This window comes from Nothobranchius furzeri, chromosome 9 (assembly GCF_043380555.1).
Source record: "Nothobranchius furzeri strain GRZ-AD chromosome 9, NfurGRZ-RIMD1, whole genome shotgun sequence".
Taxonomy (NCBI): domain Eukaryota; kingdom Metazoa; phylum Chordata; class Actinopteri; order Cyprinodontiformes; family Nothobranchiidae; genus Nothobranchius; species Nothobranchius furzeri.
In genome coordinates this window covers 59,962,297-59,979,734 of record NC_091749.1, presented here as the reverse complement: position 1 = coordinate 59,979,734, position 17,438 = coordinate 59,962,297, and the positions used below count along the sequence as shown (strand labels likewise).

The window sequence follows — 17,438 nt, the reverse complement described above, 5'->3', positions numbered from 1 at the left end:
TTTATAATATAAAATAAACAGAAACATACAAATATATGTTGTAGTGAACTTCCACAAAATGCATAATTTAGTCCTCCCCAGTGGTGTTGTAGTAGAGCGTACAGTAGCAATGTGTCGCTCAGAGAGATTAAATATTATTTATCAGCCTGAGAAACTTATTTATAAACTACTTATTAACAGGTCCCATCAAATAATGTAATAATTGTCCCAGGCATTTTGTGCCCCCTCCCTTTCCCTGCTTTCATAGCGATCGGAGGTGTTCAACTTAATGCATCCTACAGTACTAAGTCAAATAGTAAAACAAACTTTGAAACTTTTTTTTAGGTCAAAACTACATCACTAATATAAATCCTAGAATTATATGAACGAAAGCCAATTTTTAATTTTTGCATAAATCCTAAATTTCCTAAATGATCAGTTTAAAGACTGAAGGCAGAGAGGAAAATTATCTCAGCCTGACCCAAACAAATTCTTGTTATCTGAATCTGACGCCCTGGTAGCCTTGAGCGGCAAGCAACAAACCCCCACGAAGGAATGCAGACAGATGCTGTGGAAACCCCCCCCCCCCCCCCCCCCCCCCCCCGATAGGTGGACTTCAGCCTGGCGAGGTCATCAGGTCTCCCAAGATCTCCCTCCCACCTGTGACTGTACAGTAGATGAGCACCGTAGATGGCAGCTCTCGCTGGGGTAAACAGGATCCCAGCCCCCCCCTGCCTTCCTATTGGAGTCTCATGTTATGTTGTGTTGTCTGTTGCATATGTGTTGAGGTGTTTTTTGCAGAGCAAAGCTGCCCTCCTGGTGGGAGGGTAGCTCTGAAGTGCCTTTTTTACCTCCACCTGAATCAATCCTCATGTAACCCTCTGATCTCTATTAAGGTAGCGCGACTCGGGTTGCGAATGACCACAGTCACCAATTCTTGTCATGTGTCTATGCCTACGTACAGTTGTGGTCAGAAGTTTACATACACTTGTAAAAAATATAATATAATGGCTCTACTGAGTGTCCCGTTATTTCTAAAACTCTGATTTTTCTCTGATAGAGTGATTGGAACAGATACTTCTTTGTCACAAAAAACATTCATTAAGTTTGGTTCTTTAATGTCTTTATTATGGGTTAACAGAGAAAAGTGATCACATTTGCTGGGTCACAAATATACATACAGCAGTGCTAATATTTGGTTACATGTCCCTTAGCCATTTTCACTTCAATTAGGCGCTTTTGGTAGCCATCCACAAGCTCCTCTTGACAGAATTGGTGAAGTTCAGTTAAATTTGATGGCTTTCTGACATGGACTTGTTTCTTCAGCACTGTCCACATGTTTTCATTGGGGTTTAAGTCAGGACTTTGGGAAGGCCATTCTAAAACCCTTATTCTAGCCTGATTTAGCCATTCCTTTACCACCTTTGATGTGTGTTTGGGGTCATTGTCCTGTTGGAACACCCAACTGCGCCCAAGACCCAACCTTCGTGCTGATGATTTGAGGTTATGTTGAAGAATGTGAAGGTAATCCTCCTTCTTCATTATCCCATTTACTCTCTGTAAAGCACCAGTTCCATTGGCAGCAAAACAGCCCCACAGCATAATATTCCCACCACCATGCTTGACTGTAGGCATGGTGTTCTTGGGGTTAAAGGCCTCACCTTTTCTCCTCCAAACATATTGCTGGGCATTGTGGCCAAAAAGCTCGATTTTTGTTTCATCTGACCACAGAACTTTCCTCCAGAAGGTCTTATCTTTGTCCATGTGATCAGCAGCAAACTTCAGTCGAGCCTTAAGGTGCCGCTTTTGGAGCAGGGGCTTCCTTCTTGCACGGAAGCCTCTCAGTCCATGGAGATGCAAAACACGTTTGACTGTGGACAATGACACCTGTGTTCCAGCAGCTTCTAATTCTTGGCAGATCTGCTTTTTGGTGATTCTTGGTTCACTCTTTACCCTCCTGACCAATTTTCTCTCAGCAGCAGGTGATAGCTTGCGTTTTCTTCCTGATCTTGGCAGTGATGAAACAGTGCCATGCACCTTATACTTACAAACAATTGTTTGCACTGTTGCTCTTGGGACCTGCAGCTGCTTTGAAATGGCCCCAAGTGACTTTCCTGACTTGTTCAAGTCAATAATTCGCTTTTTCAGATCCATGCTGAGCTCCTTTGACTTTCCCATTGTAGCGTTTGTGGGCGTTTGTATCCAATGAGCCCTATTTACCTGGCCTAAGAGAAGTCACCAGCTGTAGTCACTCATAATCACTCACAAGAAGTTAAGAGGCCATGCTATGAAGCTCAGTTCACTGACACGTTTCTAAGTCACCAAAATTGCTAGATCATGTTTCTGTATGTATATTTGTGACCCAGCAAATGTGATCACATTTCTCTGTTAACCCATAATAAAGACAATAAAGAACCAAACTTCATGAATGTTTTTTGTGACAAAGAAGTATCTCTTCCAATCACTCTATCAGAGAAAAATCAGAGTTTTAGAAATAACGGGACACTCAGTAGAGCTATTATATTATATTTCTTACAAGTGTATGTAAACTTCTGACCACAACTGTATGTCTGATCTCTGAATTGTGTGTACTGAAACTCTAATTTCCCTTTGGGATTAATAAAGTATTGATTGATTGAAAAAAATAGCCTTGCAATCTCAGGTGATCTCTTAGCACTCAAGAGTAGGGGTGGACAAACTAGGGTTGTCACAGTGTGAAAATGTAGCCTCACGGTTATTGTGACCAAAATTATCACAGTTTTCGGTATTATCGCAGCATTTTTTAAAACGTGTAATTTTCAGGAAACTAAATAAACCCTGTATATCAGGAAAATATTGTCCTCAGTTTGTGTCTACATTTTGCCTACAATTTGTTATTTTGTAATTATGTTGTTTATTTGTTTACATATTTCCCCTTTAGTCTTTAAAATACCAATATTTGCCCATAACTTCTTATTTTTTGTCTGTTTGATGTCATCATTTAAAAAATATTAGATCAGATGATACTCTGTACTCAAGTAGCCTTCTAATCAGATAGTTTTTTTACCCTTACTTGAGTAATAAACCTTATATCAGGAAAATATTGTCCTCGGTTTGTGTCCTTCCAGTGAGCTTTGCAGTTGTGGGAAAACGTCATCAGGCAGTAATCATTGTTAAATTCATTATTCTCGGAGAGAGACTAACTCTTATCTGACCCTGGGAGCCCCGTAATGCATAGCGTCATTTCAACATGGCGGTGTCCGTGACACGGTTTATAAGCAGGTAGCGGCGCTGCGGCTGCTTTATATAGCGACTCGTTGCATTCTCCCTCAACCTAAATCCTCGGATCACGCATTTTAGCTAAAACGCTAACGTTAGCTTGCCTTGCGTTGACTGTAGAATTGTGGGTGATGGTCACGCAGATGTGTCATGAGATTTGAAGCGTTGCTGCCTTTCACAGACACTTTTTCTGCACGTGCTTCAAACAGGATAGCCGTCTTCTATCAACTGTCCCTCGGCATTCTTCAAATATCCAAAAAATGCCTGTACTTCCCACTTTGTCTCCTTTGAGGGATAATAAATGTCCTGAGCGCTGCCGTCTCCTCCTTTGGCCATTATTTCAGCTTTAGCTTCAAGAAAGTTTTGGTTGTAAACAACAAAGTGCTCATGTGCTGCCGGCAACTTCAGCAGCTGATACGGTGGCTGGTAAGGGTCACCGCGCCTACACTGCAGCCAAGGTAATCCACCGAGATAATAGTTTTTAAAAAACAAGACGGTTATTATTATGGTCAACTTTTTTACCGGGGTTTACCGCTACACCGGTTACCGTGACAACCTTTGGGCAATATAAACGATATAAAATTGAGTAATGATAAGAGTTTTTGGCTATATCGCAATACTGCAATATCGCGATAACACATGACGTCACTAAGATGTGCACCCTGCTGACATTGGGGCAACAGAATGGCAGTAACAGCAAGCATGGAGTGGGCGGAGGAGGAGGCCTATATGCCTCAAGTGGCATATATTTGCCACGAGGATATTTAAAAGCACGTCATTTTGACATATATAAACAGAAGAAAAAATATAAAGTAATATATATAGTTACCGCACATGCTTCAAATTATATTGCAATATATCGCCCAGCCCTAACTCAGAGTATGTCAATGATTTTCAGGCACATAAAATTTAAGCTCAATATTTTAATATTTCATTTCATCTTTCAAATCTGTGGGGCTAGAGATGAGGGAAAGTTTATATTGAAGTACAAATGCAGCTTTCCTCAAAGTAAAAAAAAGTAAACATACCTTTTTCCTGCACGATTTTACATACGTGATCAGGATTATCAGTCAGATGTTTGGTCATTAGATCCCCACTAGATGCATCAACAAGGAGCTCACAGTTCACACAGATCAGGGTTAGTCTGAACAAACAGGAAAGAATTACCAAAACTTTTCTGTTTAAACTCTTATTTCCTGATTTCAAAAGAAATATTACACTTACTTAAATCCTGCAACCGTTACATTCTTTTTGTGATCCTTTTTGTTGTATCTGTTTTTGCTGATGGTGCTGTGATATCTAACCAAAGACAGGAACAAAAGTCACATTTATCATAGAAGTTAGACCTTAAAAAGTACATAAGAGAGAGCTTTGACTCACTTTATCATGTGATTCCCAATAGACACTTTGCAGCTCGTCCGATAGCTGCACGCACCACAATGTGAGAAGATTGGAAAATGCAAAAAGAAGTCATCGACATCAGCGTTACACTCGATGCACGTGTAGTGATCTTTTCCAACACTAGAAAAACACACACACACACACTTTAGACAAAAATTTAGGTCATTTCATATTAGACACCAGCAAAAGATTGAAAATATGTAACATAAAAGTTAATAAAATATGTATCCTATACTGGATCTGCAGAAAGGCCAGGATGCAGCTTTATTTAGTCACATAGGTGCTTTTCCAAATGAAGAAATGCTGCCATTATTAAACAAGCATAATTAAGGCCCTGTCCACACGTAGCCGGGGATCTGTCAAAACGTAGATATTTTTCTACGTTTTGGCCTGTCATCCACACGAAAACGGATCTTTTTAAAAACTCCGGCCAAAGTGAAGATCTGCGTTTTCTCCGTTTTGGGTATCTTCGTGGAGACAGACAAAACCAGAGTTTTAAGGTCCGCAACGTCACTTTCCGCGACAAAAAAATGCTGACATCACGTGTGCGACCTGTGTTTACACTAGCCGACATCATGGATGCCCTCAGAGCTGCGCTCGCTTTATTAATTGTCCAAGCGCTTTTTGCTTGTTTGTTTTTGCAAGCGGAATTACTGCTCCTTGCGGAAGACCACAGACGAAGGACGAGGTTAAGAACGGGGGAAGTACTGCCGCCAACAGGTCTGGCATGTCCTTAACAACGTATTTATCCGGGTACGTGTGGACAGAGTTTTTTTTTAAACGAGGTGGTGTGGATGCAAGTTTTTGGAGGGGCGGATATTCGTTTTTAAAAAACCCGGCTACGTGTGGACTAGGCCTAAGTGTCCACAACATTAATAATAATAAAAAAAAAGAAAACAATTATCTAGCACGTATTAGAGGCCGACCGATGTTTTATTTAAGGCCGATTGATTTTTTAAAAGAATTTTGTTGCCAATGGCCGATATCTAAAGCAGATTATTAAGGCCGATATATATACCATAACTCACAGCCTTCTGCTCTCAACCAAAGTGAAGAAGCCTCTAGATTGAGAAGAAAAACATCTTCAAGATAACCAGAAATGTCCAGCTGTTTTTTATATTAAAGCTCAGGATGGTCATGTCCAGGATGACAGAGAATCTACACATAATGGTTGCTGCAGCGTGTACATATGTACACGCTGCAGCAACCAGGTCCAAACTGAAACTTATATGTAGCTGCTGTCAGTAACAACCTAACAGATTTAAAACATTTAAACTCTCAACAGACTTAATAGTTCAAAAAGCAAATAAATGATCTCAATTCTGTGTTGTGAGATTTATTATATGATTATCATTATTATATTTTTTCACTTAATATCTGTAGCAGCTCCGAGTGAGCATAGACAAGTGTCATCACAAGCCGCTGATCTAATGATGCTGATGATATGTTTTTTGTTATTTTATGGGTTACAGATGAGTATTGCGTTTGTTGATACTCCGTGTTTTTATTTCTGCAGCAAGCCTTACAAAGTTGCCTCACTCCATCCAGAGCTTCTTCTTTAAAACTCATTAAATCTACTGTCTTAGCATGTTAACGAGCTTCCTCTGCGCCATATTTTCAATGTGGGATACAAACTTTACAACACTCTCACAGAGTAAAAGGTAGATATGTCGGTTTACGTTTTTGCTGCTGTAAGCCACAGTGTGAAAGAAAGGAAGGGAGGGAGCGATGCAATGCTGCGTTCAGGGTACCTCTAGGCTCCACAGGAGCTGTGACGGACAGCTAGTTTGACCATTTTTTCAGTCTAGTTGTGGCAGCAGTTGGCCACACAGGTGCCTGATTTAAATAAAAAAAATTAACGGCTTTTGAAAATAATTTTGGCCACTAGCCAAACAAATTTAGAAACAAATTTAATATATCGGCCGGCGTTTAGCATGTATGCAGCTTAGCTTTAATAAAGTCTATTAAATTTGGACCCTTCCTGTCATAAAAGCTCTAAGTTTTTCTACATATTAGCGGATGCAGCTTGTTGCACAATAAACGTTCACATTTTTTCAACCAATGAGGTTCTTAGAGTTAATGTTAAGGATTATTAAAAAGTGGGAAAGGTGAAGGCAGAAGTCAGGTTAATGTGTCATTTATAGTCCAGCCCTGATTTTTGCAACGACAAAAAAAGCAGCAATGATGCTTTAGCGACCCGATCCTTCCCATTCCATGCCAGTTTGGTCGGTGGAAAAGGCCCATTAGACAAGATCTTACATGAGGAGACTCTCAGGTTTCCTTCCCTAATTACAAGATCACATAAAATGATGGTTAACTTCTTAGGAAGATTGCTTAATTTCCTTTTCTCATAAACATCTTATCACATTAAAGACTTCAGGTGGAAAACGCTGGTCGATCACTCTGGTGATTCTGACCTCATTGCCATAACATACACGTGTTCAGCGTACTGCTCAGAGGTTTGGCCAGACAAAGTTGAGGTAACCTGAGATCCTTGAGTGATAGGTTGTTCTGGGAAATCCGACGATCCTCCTTCTTGGTCTTGCTCTGCACGGCCTTGCGCTTTCCTTCTTTGGGCTCATTTATTTTAGCCTTGAGCAGGCTGACGGGAGGTTTGAACTGGGACACATTCAAAGCTTCTGAATAGACGGTTATAGCCGCTCGATCAGAGGGGAGTGGCGTTGAGGATGAAGTTCCTGTGAGAGACGCTCGAATCGTCACCTGCAAGATGAACGAAAAGATCAGAAAACTCCACAGATCGCAATTAAACAAGCGATGAAGATGCGACTAAAGCTCAGACCTTTGTGCCAGGAGGAAGACCCTCCAGGGCTTCTGGCCTCCTGTAAGTTTTGTGGCCATGAGCTCTGTGGTCGACCTTTTCCTTGTATGTGAGGAAATTAAGCCTGCATTTTCCACATCGATAGATCCCTTTTTTCTGAAAAATACACCAAAATAAATAAATAAATAAATAAAAAAGTGTGAAGAATAAGCAGTAGGACTCATGCCACAGTGCAGTGTGAGATATATTTTTTTTTACAGAAAATATAAGAAGTTACAAATTTACACGCATTATGTGTGAAACGAGCTTCATACCTGATGTTTCATGTAGTGCTGCATGTAAACATGACTCGATCGAGCTATTTTGAGACAGAAGGGACAGAGCAGGTCTTTTGTGTTTACATGGGCAGTTCGAAAATGCGATTCAACATCCGAGAAGAAAGACGACCTGTAATTGCACACCTGTGGAGTCAGTTAAAACACAATGTCAGTGGTTTGAGATTTTTAAAGCATCAAGTAAATAATAATTCGGCAGCAGTAACGAGGAGTGGACCTGGCAGACATAAGGCATTTCACCAGGTTTGTGATTCCCCTTCATGTGCTCCAGCAGCACCTGCTCAGACTCAAACGCAAGCTCGCAGATTTTACAGTTGGCTGAAAGAGAGAGAATGGAAAGATCAGATGGGTCAATTGGCTTCTGGGTTAATCAGCACAGATGTTTAGCATCACCAGGTTTTACTTGAGGATTCGATGGGGCTGTGAGCACTCTCGATGTGGCACTGCAGCTGGAACGGTGTCAGATACTGTCGGTAGCAGTGCTGGCAGGTTGTGTGGCTATCCCAGCTCTCGCTGTTCTGCTTCTCTAGCTCCAGGTGGTGCTTCATATGGTTCATGAACCTGGAACAGAGAAGATGCGAATGCATGCACAAAACATAAAGAGATAATTATAGACACGCAGATCAGACAGAATATTGTTAGCTCAAAATTAAATTTCATGCTTCTAAAATCCTTTTTTTTCCCCAGTCACGTTTAAGGCTCAAATTCAATAAAAATAAATAAATACACAAACAAACAAACTCCGGACTTCGATTTTAAGGGTTCTCTTAATTTGTCAAAGCAAATTAAAATGGGAAGGAGAAACGAATTACTTCTGACTCTTGCGCGTGATCTCGGTCCCAACGGTTTTTAGACTGTAAGGAAGTTTGAAGTTTTTATGCTCGCGATCACCACTCAGGCCTAACGCGCAACTGCAGCTTCAAAAGCAAGCTCGTGCATGAGGTGTGCACGCTGTACGTGCACACTCCTTAACGAAAATAACAGCTGAGACAGGCCCGTGTGTGCGTGTGTGTGGCCCGGAGGACAGAGGGCAGGAGAAATCGCAGCTAATTAAATAATTTGGTTCTGTACCTTTCTCTTCAGCACAGCCGACAAAGGTTTATGATGGGTCAGTCCTCCTGCATGCTCAGATCATTCCTTTCCCTTGCTTGACAAATTGTTCCAAAATGAAAGTTGAACCCACATCTTTTTTATGTGAATTCAATACCTTTCGGCGAGTCTCAAATAAAAATTTGGGCATCTTACTGTAAAAAATATACCATTAATGTAAAAAAGAAACTCAAAATAACAAAATATGTCTATAACTGGAGTCGAACCCAGGTCTTCTGCATGAGATCAACACCTTACTAGATGAGCTAAAGAGCCAATGACGTTCAATCTATCTATAACATTTATATCCTTGATGACAGCTGAAACAACGTCAATCCAACAAACGGTTTGGAGCAAAAACGGCTATTTTGTTGCTAATTTGCAGGAAATATATACAAGAGAGTTCTACAGAAAGTAGCTAAGTGTCCTCAGAAATGTAGCTAGGTTTGTCACTAGGCATTAGGAACAGCGACAAAGTCGCTGAGTTGGCACTACCTCACCCTCTGCTGCTAAAGCTACGGATAGCAAATGCTACGGGCTATGCCTGAGCGTGAACGCTCGTGAAGCAGCCTGCTCGACCCGAGCAGCTCTCTTTTTCTGTGATTTTACAGAAAAACAGGCAATCACAGTAAAAATGCCAGGGCTCGTTCTACAGGACCAGGGATTGCAGGAGAACGTATGAAGAAGAAATTTATTATGTCTATACATGTTTTGACTGTCAAACTTCCTTATAGTCCCTTTAAGATAAATGAAGAATCCTCCTCACAGCTCCCTCTCTAAGTACGTATAATGGGCATCATAATATCAGCAATTATAAAAGGTTTTGTTCTTGTTTTTGTGTTATGATGCAGAGCTCCGCCGCTCGTCCACAGCGACCCGCCACCGCTGCCCTGACGAGGCACAGCCCATTCATCAGCAGGCACATTTTGCTACCTCAGCTCCCATAATAGAGATTTTCATGGGGATGAACTCTGACCTCAGCTTTGAGAGTGCCGCTGCAATACAAATGTGCTTCCTCATTAAAAGCAGCTTACAGAGACTATTTTTTTCCTCCGTTATCTTTCCTCCAAGCAAAGTTATTTAATCACGAGCAATTTTTACACCGTGTAAAGTAGCAGTCATTTTTCTTATTTAGGCCCATGAGGGAAAACAGACAGATGATGTCATCCATCTGGGACAGACGTTAGGCCGGAGAAGGACTTCTCTCATTTTACTGGCACAGGATGGATATCTATTTGGCAACTCCATTAACTCATTCACTGCCAATGACGACAAAAGTCGTCATTTTAAATCCAACCGTCCACTGCCAATGTCATTAGCATTTTTTTTACTGTGTGGGCGTCAGAACGAGCCCCCGCGCTGAGAGAACAAGCATCTCAGCTCTAAAGCCAATCTTCATCTGCATACGTCACACGTCACGTGACCAGGAAGCAGAACATCCATGTGTTAGGAGATCGTTTTGGGCCGCTGCAGTAAAAAAAGTGAGGCGAGAACCGGAAAAGCTTCTGCCGATCACAATTCAACAACGGATCATGAAAGAACGGATAATGCTCGAAACGCGCAGATTCTTCCTGATGTAAGAGGTGAGCCTCTGTTTTGTTTTGGTTGTTTTGGCGTCGACATCGTCATAGCGCGCAACGTTCTGCGACTCTTATAAAAGCAATAAAACAGTGAGAAACGCTGGCAGCGAAGGGCTTTACCGATCAGGAAACGGCTGGCAGCGAATGAGTTAAGTTCTCATCTGGCTTTGAGTGAATATTTACCGCCGTAGTCTACAGCTCCAGGTGAATAACTCAACTATAACTATTCTCACTCATCGAACACAAAGCAAACAAAAATAAATGAGTAACTTGGTTGAAAATCTAAGCATTCGTATCAAAGCATTTTCTGCATGTGCGGATTTTTAGGTTCCCAATTACACCCAAGCTAAACTATGTTTAATTTGCCATTTTAATTCATACATTGTGGAAAAAAACAAGGCATAAAAAAGCACGTTCAGTAAATAATCTTCAGCTGATCACTATGTTTTGTTTAATGATCTAAACTACGTCTAGCCTAAAATGCTAAGAAATTAGAAAGAAAGTTCTATTACACTGCAAACGTTAAAAAAGCCCCCATCTCACCTGATATTGTTTTTGAGAATCTTTAAACAGCTTTGGCACTTAAACGACACGTTGGTCTTCTCGGTTTCTTGTGTTTTCGCAAACCCTTCGAAACGGCCGTAGTAGAAATCAGAGACCCGCATGATGAGCTTGTTTCCACATAAATTTGGGGTTTGACTTTCCACGTTTCCATGGCAATTCTGAAAGAAAGAAAAAATTGATGCTTTAACTTTCCATCTTCAAAGTCACTAAATAAAAAGCAAAAACATTTAGACTCATCGTAAATACATATCTGGTTTGTGGCACTATTTCTTTTACTTTTGAAACAAAAATAACTTGATTTGACATCATAACTGTTCTCTGACAGGCAGACATGAGATCAGATCACCACAGCTTACTGACCATTATGTGGATCTTCTGGGCTTCCGGAGAAAAAAAACCCTCTGGACATTTGGGACATTTTATGAGGCCATTATCCGTTCTTGCCATTACTTTCGCTGGTGTATTGGAGAGAAAAAAAGAAGTGAGACATTCTCAATACCAAAGCACTAAAAGGCAGCGGTGACTAAAATGATTCAACCCGAAGGACTGAAACTAAAGTGCTGCTCTCATGGCACTACAGATGAAACGTACCAGAATCCAGCTTCGATTTTTTGGCTACAGGCTCAACTTCCTTCGATGGCAATCCTTGTCTGACGAAGCTTTGATCTGAAGAAAATAAAACCAAAGCGATTAAATTTATAATAATTTACAGCTGACAATAAAATAACCTACACAAATAGTTTTATAAACCTTTGATATTGATGTCTTTCACTGTGGCAGGCTTCACTGCTGTGGTTTTAACCAACTGTGCGATGGGGCGTTTAGCCTGCTGCTGACTTGTTTGCGTTGAAAACAAAGCCGGACTCTGGACATGAGACAAAGTCACTACGTTGTTTCTGATCTGTTGCACCTGAGGCCTGTGGATAGCGCTCGGCAATGGGGCGGCTGAAGGAACATGATGAAACATCTGCTGCTGCTGAGGGGCTGAAGGACGGCAAACACAAACCTGACATCAAGAAATGAAAACCAATAATCTGAGAGGCTTTGCATAAACTTAAAAGTACCTGGAACAATTGTGAATGATGTCCCAGGAGGATACTGAGCACCGAGAGTTGCTAAAAATTCAGTGCTGTTTGCTAGTTGTGGCGTAGCAACGATAAAGCCCTGGAAAAAAAACACATCCAGGTCAATTTTTTTTTTTTACTGTCTAAAAACTAATAATACAGAACAAAATATACCTGATTATTAACTATGACGGGCTGTGGAGCTACGGTTGTCAGGATGGAGGGTGCAGTTTTCCCCTGAGTCGCAGGTACAGTCATCGGCATCACCATCGGTGCAGGTGCAACAACCGGCTGAGGTGATTTTAAATCTGTCACTGCCACCATTTTATTCTGAGGTGCAGGATCAGGCTCATCAGTTTTAATATCAGCTGTAAAAAAATAAATAAAGCAAAAACTTATAACACAATGCATTTGACAAAACGTCTTTAAACATGAGAAAAAGCCACTCAGAGGCACTTTTTAAACCAAAATGAAGGTATTTAAACATACAGAGCACTCCGACAAAGATGGGCTCATCATCGTCATCTTCTATGAGGTCAACTCGAGGAACTTGCTTCTGCCACGGCTCCAGCTCCTCCTCCACACACTCCATAAAAAGTTCAGACATTCTGAACCTCCTGTTGGAAATAATGTTAACGTTGGTTATTACGATTGTAAATATTCTAATTAGTAAACACTTTATTCATTAGAACAGTTTTTTTGCCTGTGAAAATAAATGGTTGAGAAAAGATTTTCAATGCACTTATGATTAAGAGCATTTACTACAAATCGTCCCTTTGAATTGTGAAGCCTTCACCCAAAATTCAGCTGCAAGCAGCGTTAAATAAGCAACCAGTGAGTGTAAACTTGTTGCAACACAGAACCTCCACCCACCGGGGTTATTCTTGCTATATTATGCTTCCACTAGAAATCATTAAGGAGTGTTTAACACTAAATAAGGTGTTACGTTTGGAATAATGAGCCTCCTAAACCTTCACGCACAAAATGTAAGGTAAATGCCCAAGTATGAAAAAATATATTTTAAAGAATTATATTTGGTAAATGCTTCCTTTTTAATCCACTTAAAGCAACAATATTCTGCTCCACTAACCAGTTATGATCAGAAAAACAGTTTCCATGCGTCAGCCTCCAATGGGAATAGTTTATTTTTAACATATTAACTTTTTTACAACCTGGACTCTTTCTGGAAAATGCTTAATATCCTAAAAGAGGACAGCCATAATCTTTTGAAAATGTTTTGTAAAATGAACGCATCAAACAAAGTTTACTTTGAAGTGGGACTTACTATATACTGGAAGACATGTACACGTCAATAACATCTTGCTACAACATAGTTAGGGATTTTGTGCATGCTAACTTGTATTTGAACATGTTTTCGGGCACAGGTTCATCCCTACATCTCCGCTTGCTTACATGCGCATGTTAGACTTCATAAACTGGCATTAACTAAAAGATCTCAGATGATTGCACACCAGAGGACAGAATGACATTACTTTCTTTTAGAAGGACCTCTAGATTAAAAGGTAAAACCAGCTGCGCCCTTTGTGAAGTTGATTTAACTTGATTAAAGGGCCAAATATTCAAATGCCATCCAAGATGGCGACTGCATTGATAACTAATTATCTAGTTTTCAATACTTGTCAGATATAAAGCTTTTATTTGTACATTTTTATTTTTAAAAGCTTTAAACACTTATTAATGATGGATATGTGAAGTCTTCGCTAATGAAATTTGGACTAACGGGTTTATTTGTTTATTTCCGAGACAGCAGATGTTAATAGACGCTAATTTAGCTTCGCTAGCTAACTACAGCGATGTAACAATCTATTCACAAAATCCAAAACATTGAAAATGCACTCACTGCTGGTTTATACTATCAAGTCTGAACAGCTAACTACCACTGAACGGTATAATCTACGTTTATATGAGCCTCACGCTGATCAATGCAGGCTGCTATAATCTGCAGCAGGGAGGCTAACGCTAACGTTTCAATCGTTTCCAAAAGCTTTAGCTCTCGAAATACTCGCAACTTAAAGCAGGAATCAGATTTTACACTTTAAGGAGTTTGATCTCTGAACCAACATAACATTACGTCTCTGGATCCATTGACCAACGATCGCAGCTCATTAGCCAGCTAGAAACAAAAAGACCTGATGTCTAGCATCTGGATGTCAGCGTACCTATTTTCCTCCCAGTCTCTGGTTTCATGGACAGAGCCTCTCTACAAACTGGTTTTAATACAGTCCTTGGTCTGTCCGCGCTGCTATTCAATTACTACCGCTTTTGAATTAAACAGAGGGGAGTCGGCGTGCGTCGGCTAGTCCTAGGCAGCGGAAACACTAGCAATGTTTAGACCAATCACGTGTCCGGGAGCCGACTGCTTCCTTGTCTCTTGGCGGGTTTTGAGACATCTGGGATTTGTGTGTTGGGAACGTTACTTTAAAAAAAAGTAATTAGTTATAGTTACGGATTACTTTGTCAAAAAAGTAACAGTTATTGAGTTACAAGATTATAAAAGTAACTAACTACCAAGAAAAATAACTACTTAGTTACTTTTTTCACTAAAGCATGCAAGAATTACTACAATAGTGAAATATAAATGACTAATGACTGGAACATAATAAAATGTATGTCCAAACTTAACATGTTTTTATAAACCTGAATAATTTAAATAAATAAGCACTTAACAGGAGGAACTACTAACAGGAACATTACACTAATCTAGACTATTAAAAGGTCACTGTGTGATATTTAACAAGAACCCAATCAGCTAAAATTTAAAATTGCAAATAGAAACTCATGTAAAGGTTCCCGAGCCTTTAAATGGTCTCTCAGTCTAGTTAAATTACAGAAATTAATGTAATTTTGCACAGCATTTTAATTTTTCCAGCTTCACATAATTGTGTGTTTTTAGTAGCATTTCTGTTGCTACTAATCTAGTAATGGTTAAATAAATAAATAAAATCCTTTAAAATGACACTAGAAGAGGCACAAACCTGATGGAGGACTTACATTTACTAACTTGGGTCAGACCCAACCACAGAAGAGCTGAAGCTGGGTGGTAAACACACACAGGTAGTTCTAATAACACCTGAGCTCCATGACGTCTGAGACTGATGCATCAGTGTTACAGCGGGACTAAAGACATGATTAGAAACAGGTTACAGCTGGATGATCTAGGAAGGTAGAAGATCAGGACGTCTGAGCAGTAAACAGGTGAGCGGACCTTTGGGACGTCCCGCTGTCACGCTAAGAAGGGCACGGCTGCAGACCCGCAGATTCGCTGCTGCAGCAACGAATCTGCGGGGGGTCTGCAGCCGTAGATATTTATCACGTCTTCCTCGTTCTTCACGGGCCGTGATGCGCTTGGATGAAAACATCTACCTCTTTAGCTCCTGATCAGCTGATGACAGCTTCAACACACCGCGCTGCTTAACGCACGCATTTCCTTATCAGTAACAGAAACAATTGTTGCAACAGTGGGAAAAGTAATTAATTAGATTATTCCGTTACCTAAAAAAGAATGCCGTTATATTTAAACGGTGTTACTCCCAACACTGGTGATCACCACACTAACAACATACTAAATTTCAGATTTCAGATTCAGATTTATTGGCCAAGTAAAATTACATTTACAAGGAATTTGTCTTTGGTAGATGTTCGCTCTCTAAAACATACAACAACCATAATAAATGAGAATAAAAATACCTAAAAACACATAAGAACATGTATACCCACACACATGTTCATTTACGCACACACCTATATACATATATACATACCCACACACACACGCACGCACGCGCACAAACACACACACATATCCATAAGCATACTGATTAAGTATTAAAAACTATAGTAAAAGGATGGTAAAATAATCTACAGATTCAGGAGAGAAATGGCTGAAGGAAAGAAACTGTTCTTGTGTCTGGTAGTTTTTGTGTACAGCGATCTATAGCGTCTGCCAGATGGGAGGAGATGGAAGAGAGTAGATGCAGGATGTGTGGCATCTTGGACAATATTCACTGCCTTTTTCCTGGTCCTGCTGATGTACAGTTCCTGGACAGAGGGCAGTTGGGCACCAATGATTTTTCCTGCTGTTTTAATAATACGCTGTAGTCTGCATTTGTCCATTTTTGTGGCTGACCCAAACCAGACAGTGATGGATGAGCAAAGTATGGATTCGACTGCAGCAGTGTAGAAGATGATCAGCAGCTCTTGTGGTAGGCCGTACTTCCTTAGTTGCCGTAAGAAATACATCCTCTGCTGAGCCTTTTTGAGGATGGAGTTGATGTTTGTTTCCCACTTCAGATCCCTGGAAATGATAGTTCCCAAGAACTTGAATGAGTCCACCATTGACACTGGGCTGTTGGATATTGTGAGGGGGGGCAGCACTGTGGGAAGCTTCCTAAAGTCCACGACCATCTCCACAGTCTTAAGGGTGTTAAGCTCAAGATTGTGCTGACTACACCAGACCACCAGCCTCTCAACTTCTCGCTGATAAGCAGACTCATCACCATCCTGGATGAGCCCAATGACAGTGGTGTCATCTGCAAATTTCAGGATTTTTACAGCTGAGTCATTAGAGGTGCAGTCATTGGTGTACAATGAAAAGAGCAGTGGAGAAAGGACACACCCCTGTGGTGTACCGGTGCTGATCAGCCTTGTGCCAGATGTAACATTGTTCAACCACACATGCTGGCTCCTATTTGTCAGGAAGCTGGAAATCCACTGACACATGGCAGGGGAAACAGTGAGCTGAGAAAGCTTTGAGGTGAGGATTTCTGGTATAACGGTGTTAAAAGCAGAGCTAAAATCCACAAACAATATCCTTGCGTAGGTCCTTGGTTGATCAAGATGTTCCAGGATGAAGTGCAGCCCCATGTTAATTGCATCATCCACTGACCTGTTTGCCCTATATGCAAACTGCAGGGGATCCAGCTGGTGGCCTGTGGTGCTTTTAAGATGGGACAGCACCAAGCGCTCAAAGGACTTCATGACTACTGATGTCAAAGACACGGGTCTGTAGTCATTCAATTCTGTAGGGGAGGATTTCTTCGGTACTGGGATGATAGTTGAGCTTTTGAAGCATGATGGAACCTCACACAGCTCCAGCGATCTGTTGAATATCGTTGTGAAGACAGGTGCTAGTTGGACAGCACAGGTCCTTAGGCAGGAAGGAGTTACTCCATCTTGGCCTGGTGCCTTCCGTACTTTCTGTCTCCTAAAGATGTTGCAGACATCCTCTTCCTTCACAAGGAACGCAGCTTGTGATTTAGAGGAAAGAGGAGTAAGAGTTTCCAGGTGAGGGGTGGCGGCTGCCGCTATGCTGGAGTGGAGGAGGGGTGTGACATTCCTTTCCTCAAAGCGACAATAAAAGCCATTTAGC

General features: G+C 40.9%; 1 protein-coding gene across 2 annotated transcripts in view; it reads right to left on the bottom strand.

The window, feature by feature from the left end:
* The window catches only part of znf280d (zinc finger protein 280D), a 37,300-nt gene that overhangs the window by 1,282 nt on the left and 18,580 nt on the right, over positions 1-17,438 (bottom strand). For both annotated transcript variants that reach the window (XM_015953010.3, XM_015953011.3), the window contains 15 exons: positions 12,539-12,666; positions 12,224-12,417; positions 12,050-12,149; positions 11,736-11,969; positions 11,577-11,651; positions 11,346-11,440; positions 10,965-11,143; positions 8,156-8,313; positions 7,970-8,070; positions 7,732-7,878; positions 7,439-7,573; positions 7,124-7,359; positions 4,618-4,758; positions 4,462-4,536; positions 4,266-4,381 (listed from right to left, as the gene is read on the bottom strand). In XM_015953010.3, the coding sequence (XP_015808496.3) occupies positions 4,266-4,381; positions 4,462-4,536; positions 4,618-4,758; positions 7,124-7,359; positions 7,439-7,573; positions 7,732-7,878; positions 7,970-8,070; positions 8,156-8,313; positions 10,965-11,143; positions 11,346-11,440; positions 11,577-11,651; positions 11,736-11,969; positions 12,050-12,149; positions 12,224-12,417; positions 12,539-12,666 (2,114 nt within the window). The remainder of the gene's footprint in view (positions 1-4,265; positions 4,382-4,461; positions 4,537-4,617; positions 4,759-7,123; positions 7,360-7,438; positions 7,574-7,731; positions 7,879-7,969; positions 8,071-8,155; positions 8,314-10,964; positions 11,144-11,345; positions 11,441-11,576; positions 11,652-11,735; positions 11,970-12,049; positions 12,150-12,223; positions 12,418-12,538; positions 12,667-17,438) is intronic.